The 14,388-nt window shown below is 33.9% G+C and overlaps 1 protein-coding gene across 5 annotated transcripts in view; it reads left to right on the forward strand.

The window, feature by feature from the left end:
* Positions 1 to 14,388, forward strand: part of Lint-O (L(3)mbt interactor in ovarian somatic cells) — a 55,044-nt gene that overhangs the window by 13,055 nt on the left and 27,601 nt on the right. Inside the window, exons 1-4 of one of the 5 annotated variants that reach the window (XM_011314579.1) lie at positions 2,853 to 3,047; positions 3,353 to 4,503; positions 9,095 to 9,311; positions 9,417 to 9,526. In XM_011314579.1, coding sequence (XP_011312881.1) covers positions 3,382 to 4,503; positions 9,095 to 9,311; positions 9,417 to 9,526 — 1,449 coding nt within the window. In that variant the 5' untranslated portion in view covers positions 2,853 to 3,047; positions 3,353 to 3,381. The other 4 variants (XM_011314580.1, XM_011314581.1, XM_011314583.1 and 1 more) reach the window with 4 other exon arrangements.

The following is a 14,388-nucleotide window of genomic DNA, read 5'->3' on the forward strand; positions in this document are numbered from 1 at the left end:
CAGAAACGTTTCCTGTCGAAGGAGGTCGTGTTCAGGTTCATGTGTGGTGACAACAACCCCCAATTTTCATCTGTTCATTGATCTTCCCCAAGGATCTCCACAATCTTCTATTGATGCCATCCCCAAATCTATCCAACGTGAATCCGATTATCGGTAAGTTGCAATACTTCTATTGTGGACGAAGTGAGGAATAATCGATTTTTTTTTTAATTGTCGATAATATTATTTGCTGATCGAAATGATTAATTATGAAAAACTTTGGTCATTTATTTCAGCGCATGTTGATCACTCTCAATATAGAATAATACTAATAATAATTTGTGATGTTTATTGAACGATTAATTCCTTTTTTTATAAATAAAATGTCAACAGATTAGCGGGAATAATTGCTTACGCTCAGGACAGATACGTTGGATACTGTTGGACACCAGCAAATTGGGTATTATATGATGGCCATTCTACTGCGGTTCAGACTGTATCCGGGTCTGCGAAGATTCAACCAAAAGCTTTTATCTACGTTGTGAAGGAATCGCAGCCTTCACAATAACTTTAATGTATGATTAAGTATTAAGTTGTTCAGTGCGTTCGTTGAATGCAAATAATGGATATTTAAGCTTTCAGTTTTAAGAGATCTGTTATGATAAACTACCAAAAAGTTCGTGATGAATCATGAAGAATGTTGAAATCTTACTATAATTTGTGAATGTCTCTATCATGATAGAATCACAAAGAATGTTGAAGACTTCCTATTTTTAAGGACAAAATAAAGGACATAGTTCGAACTAATATACAATGAACCATCAATGACCTGTCTCTCCGCTATTTACTCGATGCCACCTTTTTTAATTAAACAGATGTTTTTATAAAAATTCGCCATGACTCTCTTTAAAGTGAAAGTTCACGAGCAGGATAGAACTTCTTTTGGCAAACGAATTTAAATAATGATTGAAAATAAAAATGGTTGGCTATAGATGAAAATTAACGTAATATGAATAACGCGGTACGCGTAGAGTATGTGCTCATGCGCAAGCGCACTCGTCGGTCAGAATAATATTCTTTAATTAATTAATATTAGATAAATGATGATTGATAAATTAATAACAATGGACTATATATGACCTACAAACAATGTTGAATCCAATGACCAGGTTTGTTTTGACCTTCAATGAAAAAATAAAAAATGGGGTGCTAACTTTTGCTCGAAAAAGTTTTTAATTAATAAAAAAATAACTATTGACTATCAAAGCGAATTGATCGAATATCAATGAACTTCAATAGACCTTCAAAGGGCCCGACTGGAAAAACTGATCAATTTTTACCTATGTGGAATTAACTATCTGGGGCCACATTTGCGAGACAATTTTTCTCCAATTTGTTTAATCATTTTAGAATTTGTTAACAAAAAAGCTATCGTTTAAAAAAAAAAGTTCCGAGGGACCCATAAATCTCGACGTTTCAAGCGATTCCCAATCGTTTGAATATATATTTGCGAGACAATTTTTTCCCAATTTGTTGAACAATTTTTCGAATTTACAGAAGTGAATTCATTTTTCTCATTCCGTCCATCGATTGTTTCTCCATCATACCCCCACTCCGCTCTATATGGGATGTTTTCTTTTGTCTCGATTTCCTGGAATTGTCGACACTCTCGCGTTTGCTGATCTTTCCGAATTATCGACACTCTCGGGCTCGCGCTCTGCCTTATCTGTACCCACGCCCTCCGAAAATTACCGACACTCTTGCCCTCGCGACCTGTTTGATTCACAGGTGCACCCGCAAAATTAGTTCCGCCAGTTCCGCTAGGAAAGTTCGCGGTTGAAGCTTCGCCATTGGCGTTAGCCAATCCAATCTCCCCTATAATCTCTAGTCATACTTGCAAAGTCTTATCCCCTCCACGCAATTTTGCAATCACGGTTATTGCTGATAATTTCCAGACTAATGACTCCTAAACGTCGATTCAAATGAATATAGTATTTACAAACGAATTGCAAACGATTACAATAAAAAAAATCATTTAAGAGTGATTAGAAAAAAAAATGCGGCTAACTACATGGGTCATAAGTTTTTTATTTTTTATAAAAAAACTATCTACTCTTAAATATTATGACCTTTTTTGCAATCACCTGCGAACGATTTACAATCGATTGTATGAGTTCGTTTTTGTAATTGTTGATAATTTGCGGCTAATTACATACTGCTACACTGGGGTGTCTGCCCGTTATCCAATTTAACAATTCTTCAGTAGCAGTGCTTTTGAAATTAAAATTTTATGGGAAAACAATGCTGCGACACTAAGCTGCAATTAAAAAAAATGATTAACCTAGTTTGCATGACTATTAATGAACTTTTCATTCCTACTGTTTAAAACTCATTATCAAAATTGATCACACTACTTCCTAATTATAGTATACATTACAAAAAGTGCAGTAATTATCGATTGCATTTGCAATAATTTCACATTCCTTATTTTTCAAGTCAAGATCAAGATAAAGTTCAAGATCTTTCTTTCTATTCATTTTTTCTCTATAATAGTAAATGATTATATATGAAGTAATCAAAATTTGATAAATTGAGATATTTTTCTCTGTATTTTCAGTTTTAGATTTTATCAACTTTTTCTTTATGCAGCTTTTTTATTTATTTTGTTCCTGGTGAAAAAGACCAATGGTGATTTCAAACCTGATTTTTTGCTACAAAATCAGTTTAAAGTGATGCCGCTTCCTCGTTGGTTTTTTTAAATTCTAAAATCCGTTCAAAATTAATAGATTTGCATTACTTTTTTTCAAATATAATACCCTCACGTCCTTTAGTGGGTATTATCTAAGCACCGTCATGGACAATTCTTTACTGTCAGCATAGTGAATATACCAATAAATAAGTACACGGTTCGATTGGTCGACGCATGGAAATTTACGAAGGTATTGGCGTAACAGCGATATGCAGCTGTTGTGAAACTATTACAAAAGTATCCTATCATAAAGAATGATCATTTAATTAAATGTGTTGGACAACCACGTCGAATGATCATTGCGTATAAGTCACGAATCGTAAGTAACCTACTCCTCTGTATACCCCATGCTTGTGTGACAGTCTAAAGCTAGGTTATATCCGACAATATTCTATACGTTATTTAACTCCAACAAAAACGTTATAATCCGATTGAAATTCTACTAAGATGATTTTTTTTTTAATCCCTTTAGAGAAGGACAAAAAACAGTTAATCAAAAATCTCAATAACTAGTGTTTGTTAAAATTTTTTTTTCATTTATTGAAAGCCTAGTTTTTCAAAATTCCTGTCTGCACAGGTTCATTGGACACTAATGTACACTGCAATCTGATTTTAATGTTGCAGAGTATTACACGTTCAGAAATTCTCTTAAAATGCAGCAACCTCATGAAGTACACATAATCCATGAGGAACAAATTCTGGAAGCAATTGATCAACTCCGTCGTCGAAAAGCCCGTCCAGATGCTGATCGAATTTGCAACTATCTTCTCCGAAAATTTTCAGTGGATGTTAGGGACACCATTGCTGACTTACACAGGCTAATAGAAGCCGAAAAGGTCATTCAGGTGGACTACAAAGGGAATACCAGCTACAGAAACGCCTCGAAATGGTCTCGTCTACAACTGTATAAAAATCGTCCTGAAGGATTTGTGAAAGAAAAATTAAACTCAAACATGATGGCTTCTGCCTTTGCAGAGCTTCTCGTGGAGGAGCCGGACTATCTAGATCAAGGAGTCCCTGCCTTTCGACTTATTGAGCAGCTCCTCGACGGTATCAGCAACCCTACATCAAGAAAAATGGTTGAAGATTTCCTAGCTAAAGAAGTCTCCAGTGGAAACGTAACGAGAATGAGTAATGGTAACTATTCTTTGGTTGGGACGAGTGATGTCACTGGTAATACCTCATTTGGAAATGGCAAAGAAGACACTGGACATTCTGTTAATAAACCGAGAAGGTATTCCAGCGAGACTGGAGATTCCGGAAAGGACTCGATACTTAGAGAATCCAATTCCGATTTTTTCGGCTTTGATGATGGAGGAAATTATGATTCAAGGAGTGACAATACTCCTAGATCATCAAGGCAGGCGAGCCCCAAAGACGACATTGGGAAGAAAGATGAGTCTAATGTCATTGAGAAAGATGTCGAAGGGAAAGAGGCGGAGAAAGAGAGAAAGAAAAAAGAGAATGAACCAAAAGACCAAAATAAAGAGGAGGAAAGATGCCTGAAAAGTGGAGAGAGCGTCGGAAAAGTGAAAAAGTCGAGTAAGAGTGAAAGAAAACAGAGATTATTGGTGAGACCGGATGACTCGATGGATTTGGAAATTAAATTTGAGCATTTCGTGGGACGTGAGGAAAAAGATAGGAGGGGCCGTCGAAGAAATGAGGGGGAGGAGGAGCACAGTGAGGAGAGAGAAGATGAGGAAACTGGAAGAAGCAGTAATAATCAGTCACCAACGGGGGGGACTTTTGGAGGCTTTCGGAGTGCTAGAAGGAAGGTTAGTTTCTGAAAAAATTAATCCTAAAACTTAGTATTTTCGTTTCTCATGACTTGTCGCCTGAACAGTGGTATTATATACTTTCCCAATTCAAAAACTTGAAAGTAACCACTGAAAACTGTGGTTCAGACTGGTCGGGACAATTTTTCACTCATGTGGAACTGGACCACGATACGGGTGAATCGTAACGGTCCAGAAATATATTATTTCGTGCTCAGAAAGTACATTTAAGAAACATGCAAGAAAGGTTGGTGGTTACCAGAAGGATAATTGGGCAAAACAAATTTTCTAAACCGGAAATTCGGCAATTCAGGATCATTACCCTCTTTGATATTTTCAATAATACAATCATCGTAAATGTGAAACAACGAATTAAAATTAACAAAATAAATAAAACTCGCTATCTAAATTGAAAATGTTAGTTTGATTAGTTAAGGAGGCATCCAATTTCATGGTTGCCCAATAATTGAATGATTAGACTGCGAAAATATCAGATTATTCATTTAATGAAGAAAGTCGAAAAGTTATGAATACCCGAGTAATAAATAATCAAAGCTGAGAAATTAATTATTATTCATATATTCGCATATTATTAAAGTTGGAAACTTCCTATCCACTTGTTCATTCATAGTCCGGATGATTTCAAATAACTATTTCCAAATAACTCTTTCCCAATAATTTCGTTGGAAACAAACGAGGGTATCAAACCCCTTTCAAATTCGAATATGTGAGTTGTTATAATACACGAGAGTTATTTGTCGTATTAGAGTAGAATTTGTAGAATTCTATAAAGCCGTGGAGATAAAAACGGGAAAATGAATATTCATTCGTCTCCGCTATTCTTCAATGAATTTCTGAAAAATGTGAGAATTTCCAACAGATAATCTGAGGAGCATCGTGTATCGAACCTCCATATCGACTGGGTGAATAACTGATGTCTGAAATATTCAATAGTAATAACATTAGTGTAATACCTCTCTAGTGTTTCAAACTGACCACATTCCAATAGCTTCGTTCCCAAGAAACGATGGTGTTAAATCTTGCAGATTAAAAACCCCAAATACAAAATGTGATGAGGGTTTCTCCAAAATTTGAGACACTCATTCTTAGGCAGGGAAGCTTGAGGAAAATATATGATTAATTTTGAAGCACGACCGGTGTTTGGTGCATTATTTTTCTTACTCAGATTTCAATCCATCAGAGCGCAGTATCTTCAAGGCTATCAAACAGAATTTCATTGTATATTTCTTAAGAATTTCCGATGGGTATAGTAGTTTTTCAAAGGTCTTCCTCTTTAAACGCAGTTCCCGTTGAAGATTCAGTACGTGACAGATAGACAAAATGTGGATTATTTTCAACATAATTGAACACGAGTTGCTCTAGCGGTTTTTGTTGCAACATATTTAGTAATAACTTAATAAAGGAGAGTATATCGGCAATATCCTCTTAGCGTACGGAGAGAAAAATACTCAAGAAATTACGGAATTTTTATGTAGCTGTGCGATGAATGCATGCATGTATTATCTATGCATAGTTATAATTACAAGTTAATTATCTTTTACGAATGCTCTCTGCATGTATTCTTAACAAAATACGTGAAAATTTTCAGTTTTTATTTTGGCTTTTGAACGGAATCTTTCGAATCGTCAGATTTCCGAATTGGTTAATTTTGCTTGGAAATGATGAAGAATGGTCTAAAACGTAAAAATACAAAATTTGAGCACTATGTGTATATGTGTACATGGGCTTACTCTTTTAGAAAATTAATGGAATAAACGGCTAAAGTTATTCCGAGAATGGCAAGATGTCGTGAAATTATAGGTATTACTAAGGATTAAGGATGTGACAAAATTCAGCTCGATTGGTCCAGCCATAAATTGCTGTTTCTTTCTGAATCGTTTCTTACAAAATCTCGAAAACTACTCAACCGATTTCAATTTTTCACGTTTTTCAATTTATTCCAATGAATCAAAATATGTATATTCGTTCGCACTAAGTTTCCGAGATATTTCAATTTTTCTATTTTTATAAAACAAAAATTCGTTAGCACGGTAAAGTTGCTAAAAATCCATTTATTAACTTGAAATTTGGTATGAAATTTCCTCTTGGTAATGAAATGTTTATTATTGAAGAACGACGGAATTGGATCATTAGTTCATAAGATATTTCACTTTATATTAAAATTAATTTCCTTGAATATCTCGAAAACTATCCAACGGTTTTCAATGTCTCAAAAATACTCAGTTAGGGGCCTTGTAACATAAAGTAACATGCCACACGGTTTGAAAAGCATTTTAGCAATAAATTTGATCAGAAATAAAGATAGGACCCCTGTTGTATATTGCCTGAGCGGTATTACAACAGAATTTTATTCGCACTAGTTAGATATTCTTGAAGAATTACCAATTTTATGATCTGCGATCTCATGAGACCAGCCAAGAATCTTAAACCCATCATCTGCTATCGCAATTAGTCCAAAATAGATGTCACTATGCAGTCCATTCTTGATTAGCACCTCCTTATTTGCCATCTTTACTAGGATATATTATAAAAATGAATAGATCCTAGCTATTATCACTATGACCTTTTCTCCCCAAAATTTTGTAACATGTTTACCGTTTTGATGGCTTTCCATTATTTTTCTTCCGGCTCTATTCTTTTTGCGCTTTCCCAACCTTATTTTCGATCCAAATGTTAACTCGTTTTGCAATTAAATTTCATGTGTTTTCTGAAGACATTCATTTTATAAATGATTTTTCATCGAACATTTATTCCATGATCTTGTGAAAAAATCTTATGGAAAAAGCATAACTAATCAAAAATTTTACATATTTCTTTAACAAAATTTCTACTAAAGCTTTTTTCTTTACTATTGTATTAATAAAAATGTTTTCTTCCCTCAAAAAGAAATTCGTTTGGATGATCTTTAACTCAATCAATTCCGAGTCACATACCTCATCATAGAAAATTTTCGATAAACATCAAGAAATAAGAGAAATCATACAAAGATATAAGCACTGTCTCTAGCCATTCGGAAACATTCCATCAATTCATTGATGGCGATTAAAAAAATCAGTCAAGGACTTGTTCAGTGTCACATCCTCGCTGCCATATACTCCCAGCCTTCTGCTTGTTTCCAAATGTACTGCAGGGAAAACACTGAAACTTTTTTGTGCTCAATTTGAAAAAAATATCAAATAAATAAATACAATCATTTCAAATTTTCACAGAGAAGTAGAAAAATTTGTACACATCAAAATTAATTGACAAAAAAGTGATACAAAATAGAATTTAGCAAGGAAAAAATATTAAAAAAAAACAATTTTCTATAATTTTGATTTTTTTTTATCTTTGTGAATTTTTTCTGATTTTTGAAACGATTTTTTGAATGATAAAAAAAATAAAATTAAAAATTTTTAATTCATAAAAATTATGGAATCAAGGTAAGAGATAAAAAGATAAAAAGAGGAAAAAGCCACTACAACTGCAAAACCCTTAGCATTTACTATTTTGAAGAACAATAAATACCTTCCGAAATGATATAGTATGAATAGTTCCTCTTACTTGCAAAAAATGAAAGAATTTTATGATTTATGATTACACGAACTAAAATAGGAGTTTTTACAACATGACGCACTAAAATTGCTACATTATCTTCTCCTGCGATTGATCGAAGAGATGAATTATTAATAGTCATATCAATACGATGAAACCTCCTCGCTGACCAACTCCAAAGAATCGAGGAATGGCAGAAACTGTTATTTGGTTTTGACAAAACGTAAAAAATGGGAACGATCTGTAAAAACACTATGAAATTCCTTCCAAATGAAATTCAGCATATACCATTCTGAAGAGCCATAAAAGCTTCACAAAATGACATACGACTATCTTGAACGATTTCACTTGAAAATATTGAAAAAACCAAATAAAGTTAATTTTCTGAAGAAAATATAATAAACCATTTTTCGCCAAAAAATGCCATAAGGAAATGAAAAGTTATCAGAATTTGATGAGTCAGGTGCGACTGGAGATAATTAAGTAAGCTTTCCAATGAATACATAACATTATGATTTTTGAGAAAGGAAGATGGTCATAAGCCTAGAAAACGAAGCAAAGGCCTGGCAATCATTTCGGATTTATTGTCGGGCATGGGTATTTTTTATATTATTCATTCTTGAGATTATATTAATCGGAAACACTCTCACGTGTATCGTTCGATTGTGAAATCCATTATTGTTTTCTTTGTTGTATTATTTTAATTGAATTCATTATTCGATTACTCAACATTAGTTTTTAATTGTGTGTCAGGTAAATAATAATCAGGTAAGGAATATAAAAAAGGTAAGGTAAGGAATATATTTTAGATGGTCTTCAATTTTGAAAATTTTCTTTGTCACTCATTGTTTCACGACTATGAAAATCAGCCTATGATCTGATAACAAACAATACTATTCCATATACCACCGTGAAGAACTTATTAACCTCATATCGTTACGGAACTTACCTTTGGCCTGCTCCTGTTGCCTGTAACATGATATTGATCGAATAATCTCTTCATTTCCTATGGCTGAAATATAGTATTTTCGTTTAGAGAGCGAAAAAAGTATTTGACCCATCCGACACTGATGTTCCTAAACGTAAGAGAGGACGGCAACCCCTTGCAAGTAAAACCACGTTTCAAGCATCTCACGAATATCATGACATTAATCTGAAAGCCACTACTAAGGAAGGACCTAATAGACAATGCAGTTTGTGTGCCAAAGACAAATCAGAGTCACTCGTCGCATGTCGTGATTGCACAGTTAGAGGTAAATACAGTGTCTACATATAGATATCAGCATAGAACATTGCATCTTTTGCATTGAATAATAAATATTGGCTAAGTACGTTGTCAAGTTTGTCTTTATTTGTAGCTCATCCAGGCTGCATTTGGAGCCCTGAAGATCTCATCCACAAGGCTGGGAGCAGCTGGCAGTGCGAGAGATGCAAAACGTGCAGCATATGCTGCGAAACTTCGGAAACTGTGAGAAAAATTTAATGTTCTCAATCACAAACCTACTTGTAATACCATTTTCAAATATTTCTGAAATTTAAAAAAAAGATTTAATAATTAGAAATTCCTAATTTTTAAAGTTCGGTGGATAGACTGGATTATCCCATGTAGATAGTTTTCTTTGCTATATTTCTATTGGAAACTTTGCTGCAATCCTGTCTCAAGCTGGGATGTATCAAAAATTTAATCCATACTAAAAACAAAGTTGAAGAAAAACCTAAAAAATACGGAGTCCGTCGTTTTTAATTTGTATGTAAAAATAACTGCAATAAAGAGAAAATCGGGAGTGTTTGATCTAGCAAAGCTGGGAGGAGGTGGGAACGATATGAATGTAAATAATTTCGTGAGCATTGGCAACTCATTGAGAAAATTTTCGTTGATAATTTTTTTTATATTGTTAAGATTTTTGAAGATACAACTACGACAATATCAGAGGCGCGCGCGAAACGCACGCGCTATATTAAGAACTATTTTTATTGTCTGTCATCATATGTTCGGTATCTTTTAACCAAAAATATTAATCGGTTGAAGCAATTCTAACAAGTGGCAACATATTGAATAATTACTGATCATTCTTTTTTTTTCATTTTAAGGCTGGGGTGGACCACCTATCGAAGGCACCCTTTTGTTAAAATTCTATTTTGCTAATTCAAAATATATTAAGCCACACGAGTTTTTATAAAAAGATAACGAAAAAAAAGAAGAAAAATTATTGAAGGGCAGTAAATCGCAATATTGATTGAAAGGTAATTCCCGAGTTTACAAAAAAAAATTTTTTTCAATAGCTTACCATTCGTCTAGCAGCGTCTATCTGTTACTCAATCTAGTGTGGAGCAATGACAAACTGCGTATTTCTTATTATTTTTTTTTGTAAACTAAATTTTTTTACAAAATTTAAATAAAAGATGACGTTCGATAGATGGTCCAGCCGGGCCTTAATACATAACATGTAGCAGTCATCGTTATTCCGCCCTTAATTTGATTATAACATGTTATGCATGGCCAAAATGCAAGGTAGACATTTCATATGATCACGTGCATAAACGTTCATAACTAAAGACCGAATCGATATACCAAAGAGTATCATTCGAAAGCTCAGAAAATGAGCTTTGAAATGGTACCCGCAATGCCTCATTTTTTGTTTATACAGGTGCTGAAAATGTAGCCGAAACTGAAACCTTCAACATAGACGTGTCATACCGACTTCATATTTCGTGCTGTTCAATTAGCCGTAACTTCGGTTTGCGTGAAGATGAATGGATGAAATTTAAACCATTCGCATACTGACTTCGCGAGAAAAAACATGAAACACATGTCCTATATATATGAAATAGGGAGGCATTGCGGACTATAAATACCAAGTGAATGGGATGGACAACCATTTTTTAAATAAGGATTATCGTCCGTAAATTAGCAAATTCTCAAAATTAAACAAGCACAATTGAGATTCTCTTCAGCTGTTACTTTGAGGGAACACAAACCGGGCGGAGGGGAATCAGGATGAACGTTGCAGAGTCTAATTTTGATGTTCTGATGTTTCGCACAAATTTTTCGGATATATATACATTTATCCTACTTTCCGTACCTTTCCTGTTCTCACTTGTTGAATTGTGAGGCGTCTGCCCATTATACGGTAAGATAATCGTATCCGAAAAAGTAATATATTTTCAAAATAACGGACGCGAATTTTTTCAATGAACTGTCAAAAAATTCTGTCTGAAAAATTAGTTACATTCATTTTCAGTTTTGGCTTTATTGCAATTATACTCGCATAAAAATTAAAAACGACAGCCTCTATATTTTTAAGTTTTTTACATGTTTTTTTGATGTGCGACTGCACAAAAGTCCCACACAAAAAAATGAAAAAAAAACTATCTACATGAGACAGTCCACCCTGGTCTCAAAACAAAAAAAAAATCTTTAATGCTTTTCACCTTTGGTGGCACTTTTCATACAATTCTCTACTGAATGTTAGTGGCCACCCCATTGGCAGTGTTTATATTTGACGATTTTTGTGAAAAAAAAGGTGGAAGGTAACATTCTCTGACAGCTGATTTCGAGCCGCCAATGCATATAATAGTTTATTTCTCAGCCTTCGGCTCGGGCGGTAATTCTGCACGTGGGCAAGCCTTCTTTATTTTACCTTCCGTGGTGAGAACATGATTTTTCTTCCGGCGTAGGAGCAAAGACAGAATTCCCTCCCCGCGCAGCGGGAGGGAAGTGTGTACTTTGCTCCCGCTGGGGAGACAAATTACAATATTTGCGGTATATTAAGGGTCGATAATCCTAAAGGTATATTAAATCATGTAAAATCTTTGAAATTCTGACGGTAAATCTGCTTGTATTATTTTTTTTATTTCTATGTCATTAGAGTAAAATATTCATAAATATTGCTGTCCCTTTGCGTACAGCCACCCCAATTTAAAATTATAAATCAATAATGAGCAAAAGAGTAAAAATTTTCGATGGACGGTATACCGATGTTTGATAAGCCACCTTACAAACTTAACCAATAATTAACAAGAAGGGGCTACCGCATTCTGCCTCGTCGAGGAATTTTTTCATTTCCATTTTAAGTTTAATTTTTTATGAATCGTTTTGCCCTAATCGAATTCAAAAATTTTTTTTGCGACTTGAGTCATGCAGTGATGAGTTCCACAAAAAATTGTCAAGACAAAAATAATCAGTTTTCAGCTGAATAATTTTTAAAATTTCACAATTAAATACCCTTACGACACTTTTTAGAACCGAAGAACGTCAATTTTCGTCACATGAACGTGATTATTGAAAAAAACCCACGTTTAATTTTCATTAAATTTTTTTTTCCGAAAATACTGTTTCCTGCTGATTGTAGTACCAACCGCATCATTGGATCTCCGAATGGGGATTTTTTCATGAATTGTGGAAAAAAAAAAATTCAAAACGTTTAAAGTAGTTCTTATATATATATTTTTAGTGGAGAATTATTTACAACTATTTACATCATGCGAACGTATTGGAACTCCTACACTTCAATAAAAAATATGATATGTAAATAATATGATTCATGATGACATCATGATAATATAGACGCTCCTATACTTTTTCATTATGTAAAAGCTGCGAATATAATTTTTCATCGAATGCATGTGAAAAAATTGTTCATCAAAATTTCTTGAGTTTCCAGAATGTTTTTTTTTTCGAAAACTAATTTTAAAAATCCCTTTATGAGATCCAATGATGCGGAAGGTGTTAAAAGCAGCGGGCATTATACTATTCTGAACAATAAAAATTTGATGGAAATTAAGTGTTTTTTTTTTCAATAATCATGTTAGTGTGACGAAAATTAATGTGTTTTTTAGGTCTAAAAGTGTCGTAATGATGAATTATAACATAGCTAAATTTTTTCATTTGCTCACTTAAAACTGCTTTTTTTTGTTTTAATCATTTTTTGTGTAACTTATTACAGTAAAAACTCCTTATGTGTCCACCATTCTAACTGTCTAACGCATCGCCGCGTGAGGAGAATCGTTCCCCCACTTCAACATTTTCTCCTTTCAACAGCCTTTTTTAATATTATCCTTCCTCTCTCTTATATGCGTCTTAAATGTGCGCACTGGAGTTAACCTGGCTGACAAACGGTTTGCCAAGCGAAAATCATTCGCTCCTCTCCCACTAGTGTACTTACGTCTATGTTTTTCAATTTTCAGCGCCCTCACTCTCTCGAAGTCGGAGAGAGGGTAACTCTCTAACTGTCCTTCCAGGAATTCAGACCCCGGAAGTTTTTAATGTACTAGTAGGCGTAAATGAGATCTTAAAAAAAGTTCATGATTCGATTGCGGCAATCACGTCTTAAAAAGTTAAAATGAAATACTACGGAGTGTTATATTTGTGTGGTAAATCGATTTGCAAACAAATCTAAAACCATAAGGGTTGAAACTTCATGAGCTGACATGGAATGTCCATATACATATATGTATATGTATAGAAGATATACACGGAGAGAAAAGTGCAAGAAAAATTACTGTGCCGAGCACTACAATCGTGGTGCAAAATGCTAGAATACTAGAACTTCTTTGATTCACAAATAAAAATTACTATCAATATGTCAAATTTTCTTATACATTCCGTACTAATCATGTGTGGCTCCATATAATTTACTAAACAGCACTATAAAATTTGAAGGTCTATCATTTTTTGTTTGAGTTTGAAAGAAAAATTGATAGAAATCCTTCAAAAATTCCTATCGATCGGTATTTTTTATTGTGCTTTCTTTTAATTTTTACTGTGCTACACAGCATTTTCTCCAAACATTTTTTAACCCAATATGATTGGTTAGCGATGAACGTCGAATATTTCCGATTCTTGAGGAAATTGAATTTAACAATGGTAACTGTTGCGACGACTATGAATTTTTATTTGGCCGATAACGAAGTTTTGCTCGGTCGATGAAGAAATATTACTGCATGGCATAGTAATTTTTCTCAGGCCTGCAGTTTACACCTAGATTGTAAGGCAGCACAGTAATTTTTATCGGAATCACAATATAAAAATTCATAGATTTTTCTCTCCGTGTACTAGATGTATATTAGACCTATTCATTTTTTGAGAAACATTCTTTCCAAGTCAAAAACAACATTGTACACTGTTATTTGACATAATAATAACGCTCCCGAAGGCCAGGCTTAGGCAGATGATTCTAAGAGGTAGCGCGATGGTACAAAATGTTCCTCATTTGATTAGCATGCACAATCAGACTTTTCCCCGTTTCAAAACATTTTAATTTTTTTTTCGCCATTGTCGCTCATTTCTACAATGGGACAACTACACATACATGTTAAACTTGATTATTT

Source organism: Fopius arisanus, unplaced genomic scaffold (assembly GCF_000806365.1).
Source record: "Fopius arisanus strain USDA-PBARC FA_bdor unplaced genomic scaffold, ASM80636v1 scaffold00174, whole genome shotgun sequence".
NCBI classification, from domain to species: domain Eukaryota; kingdom Metazoa; phylum Arthropoda; class Insecta; order Hymenoptera; family Braconidae; genus Fopius; species Fopius arisanus.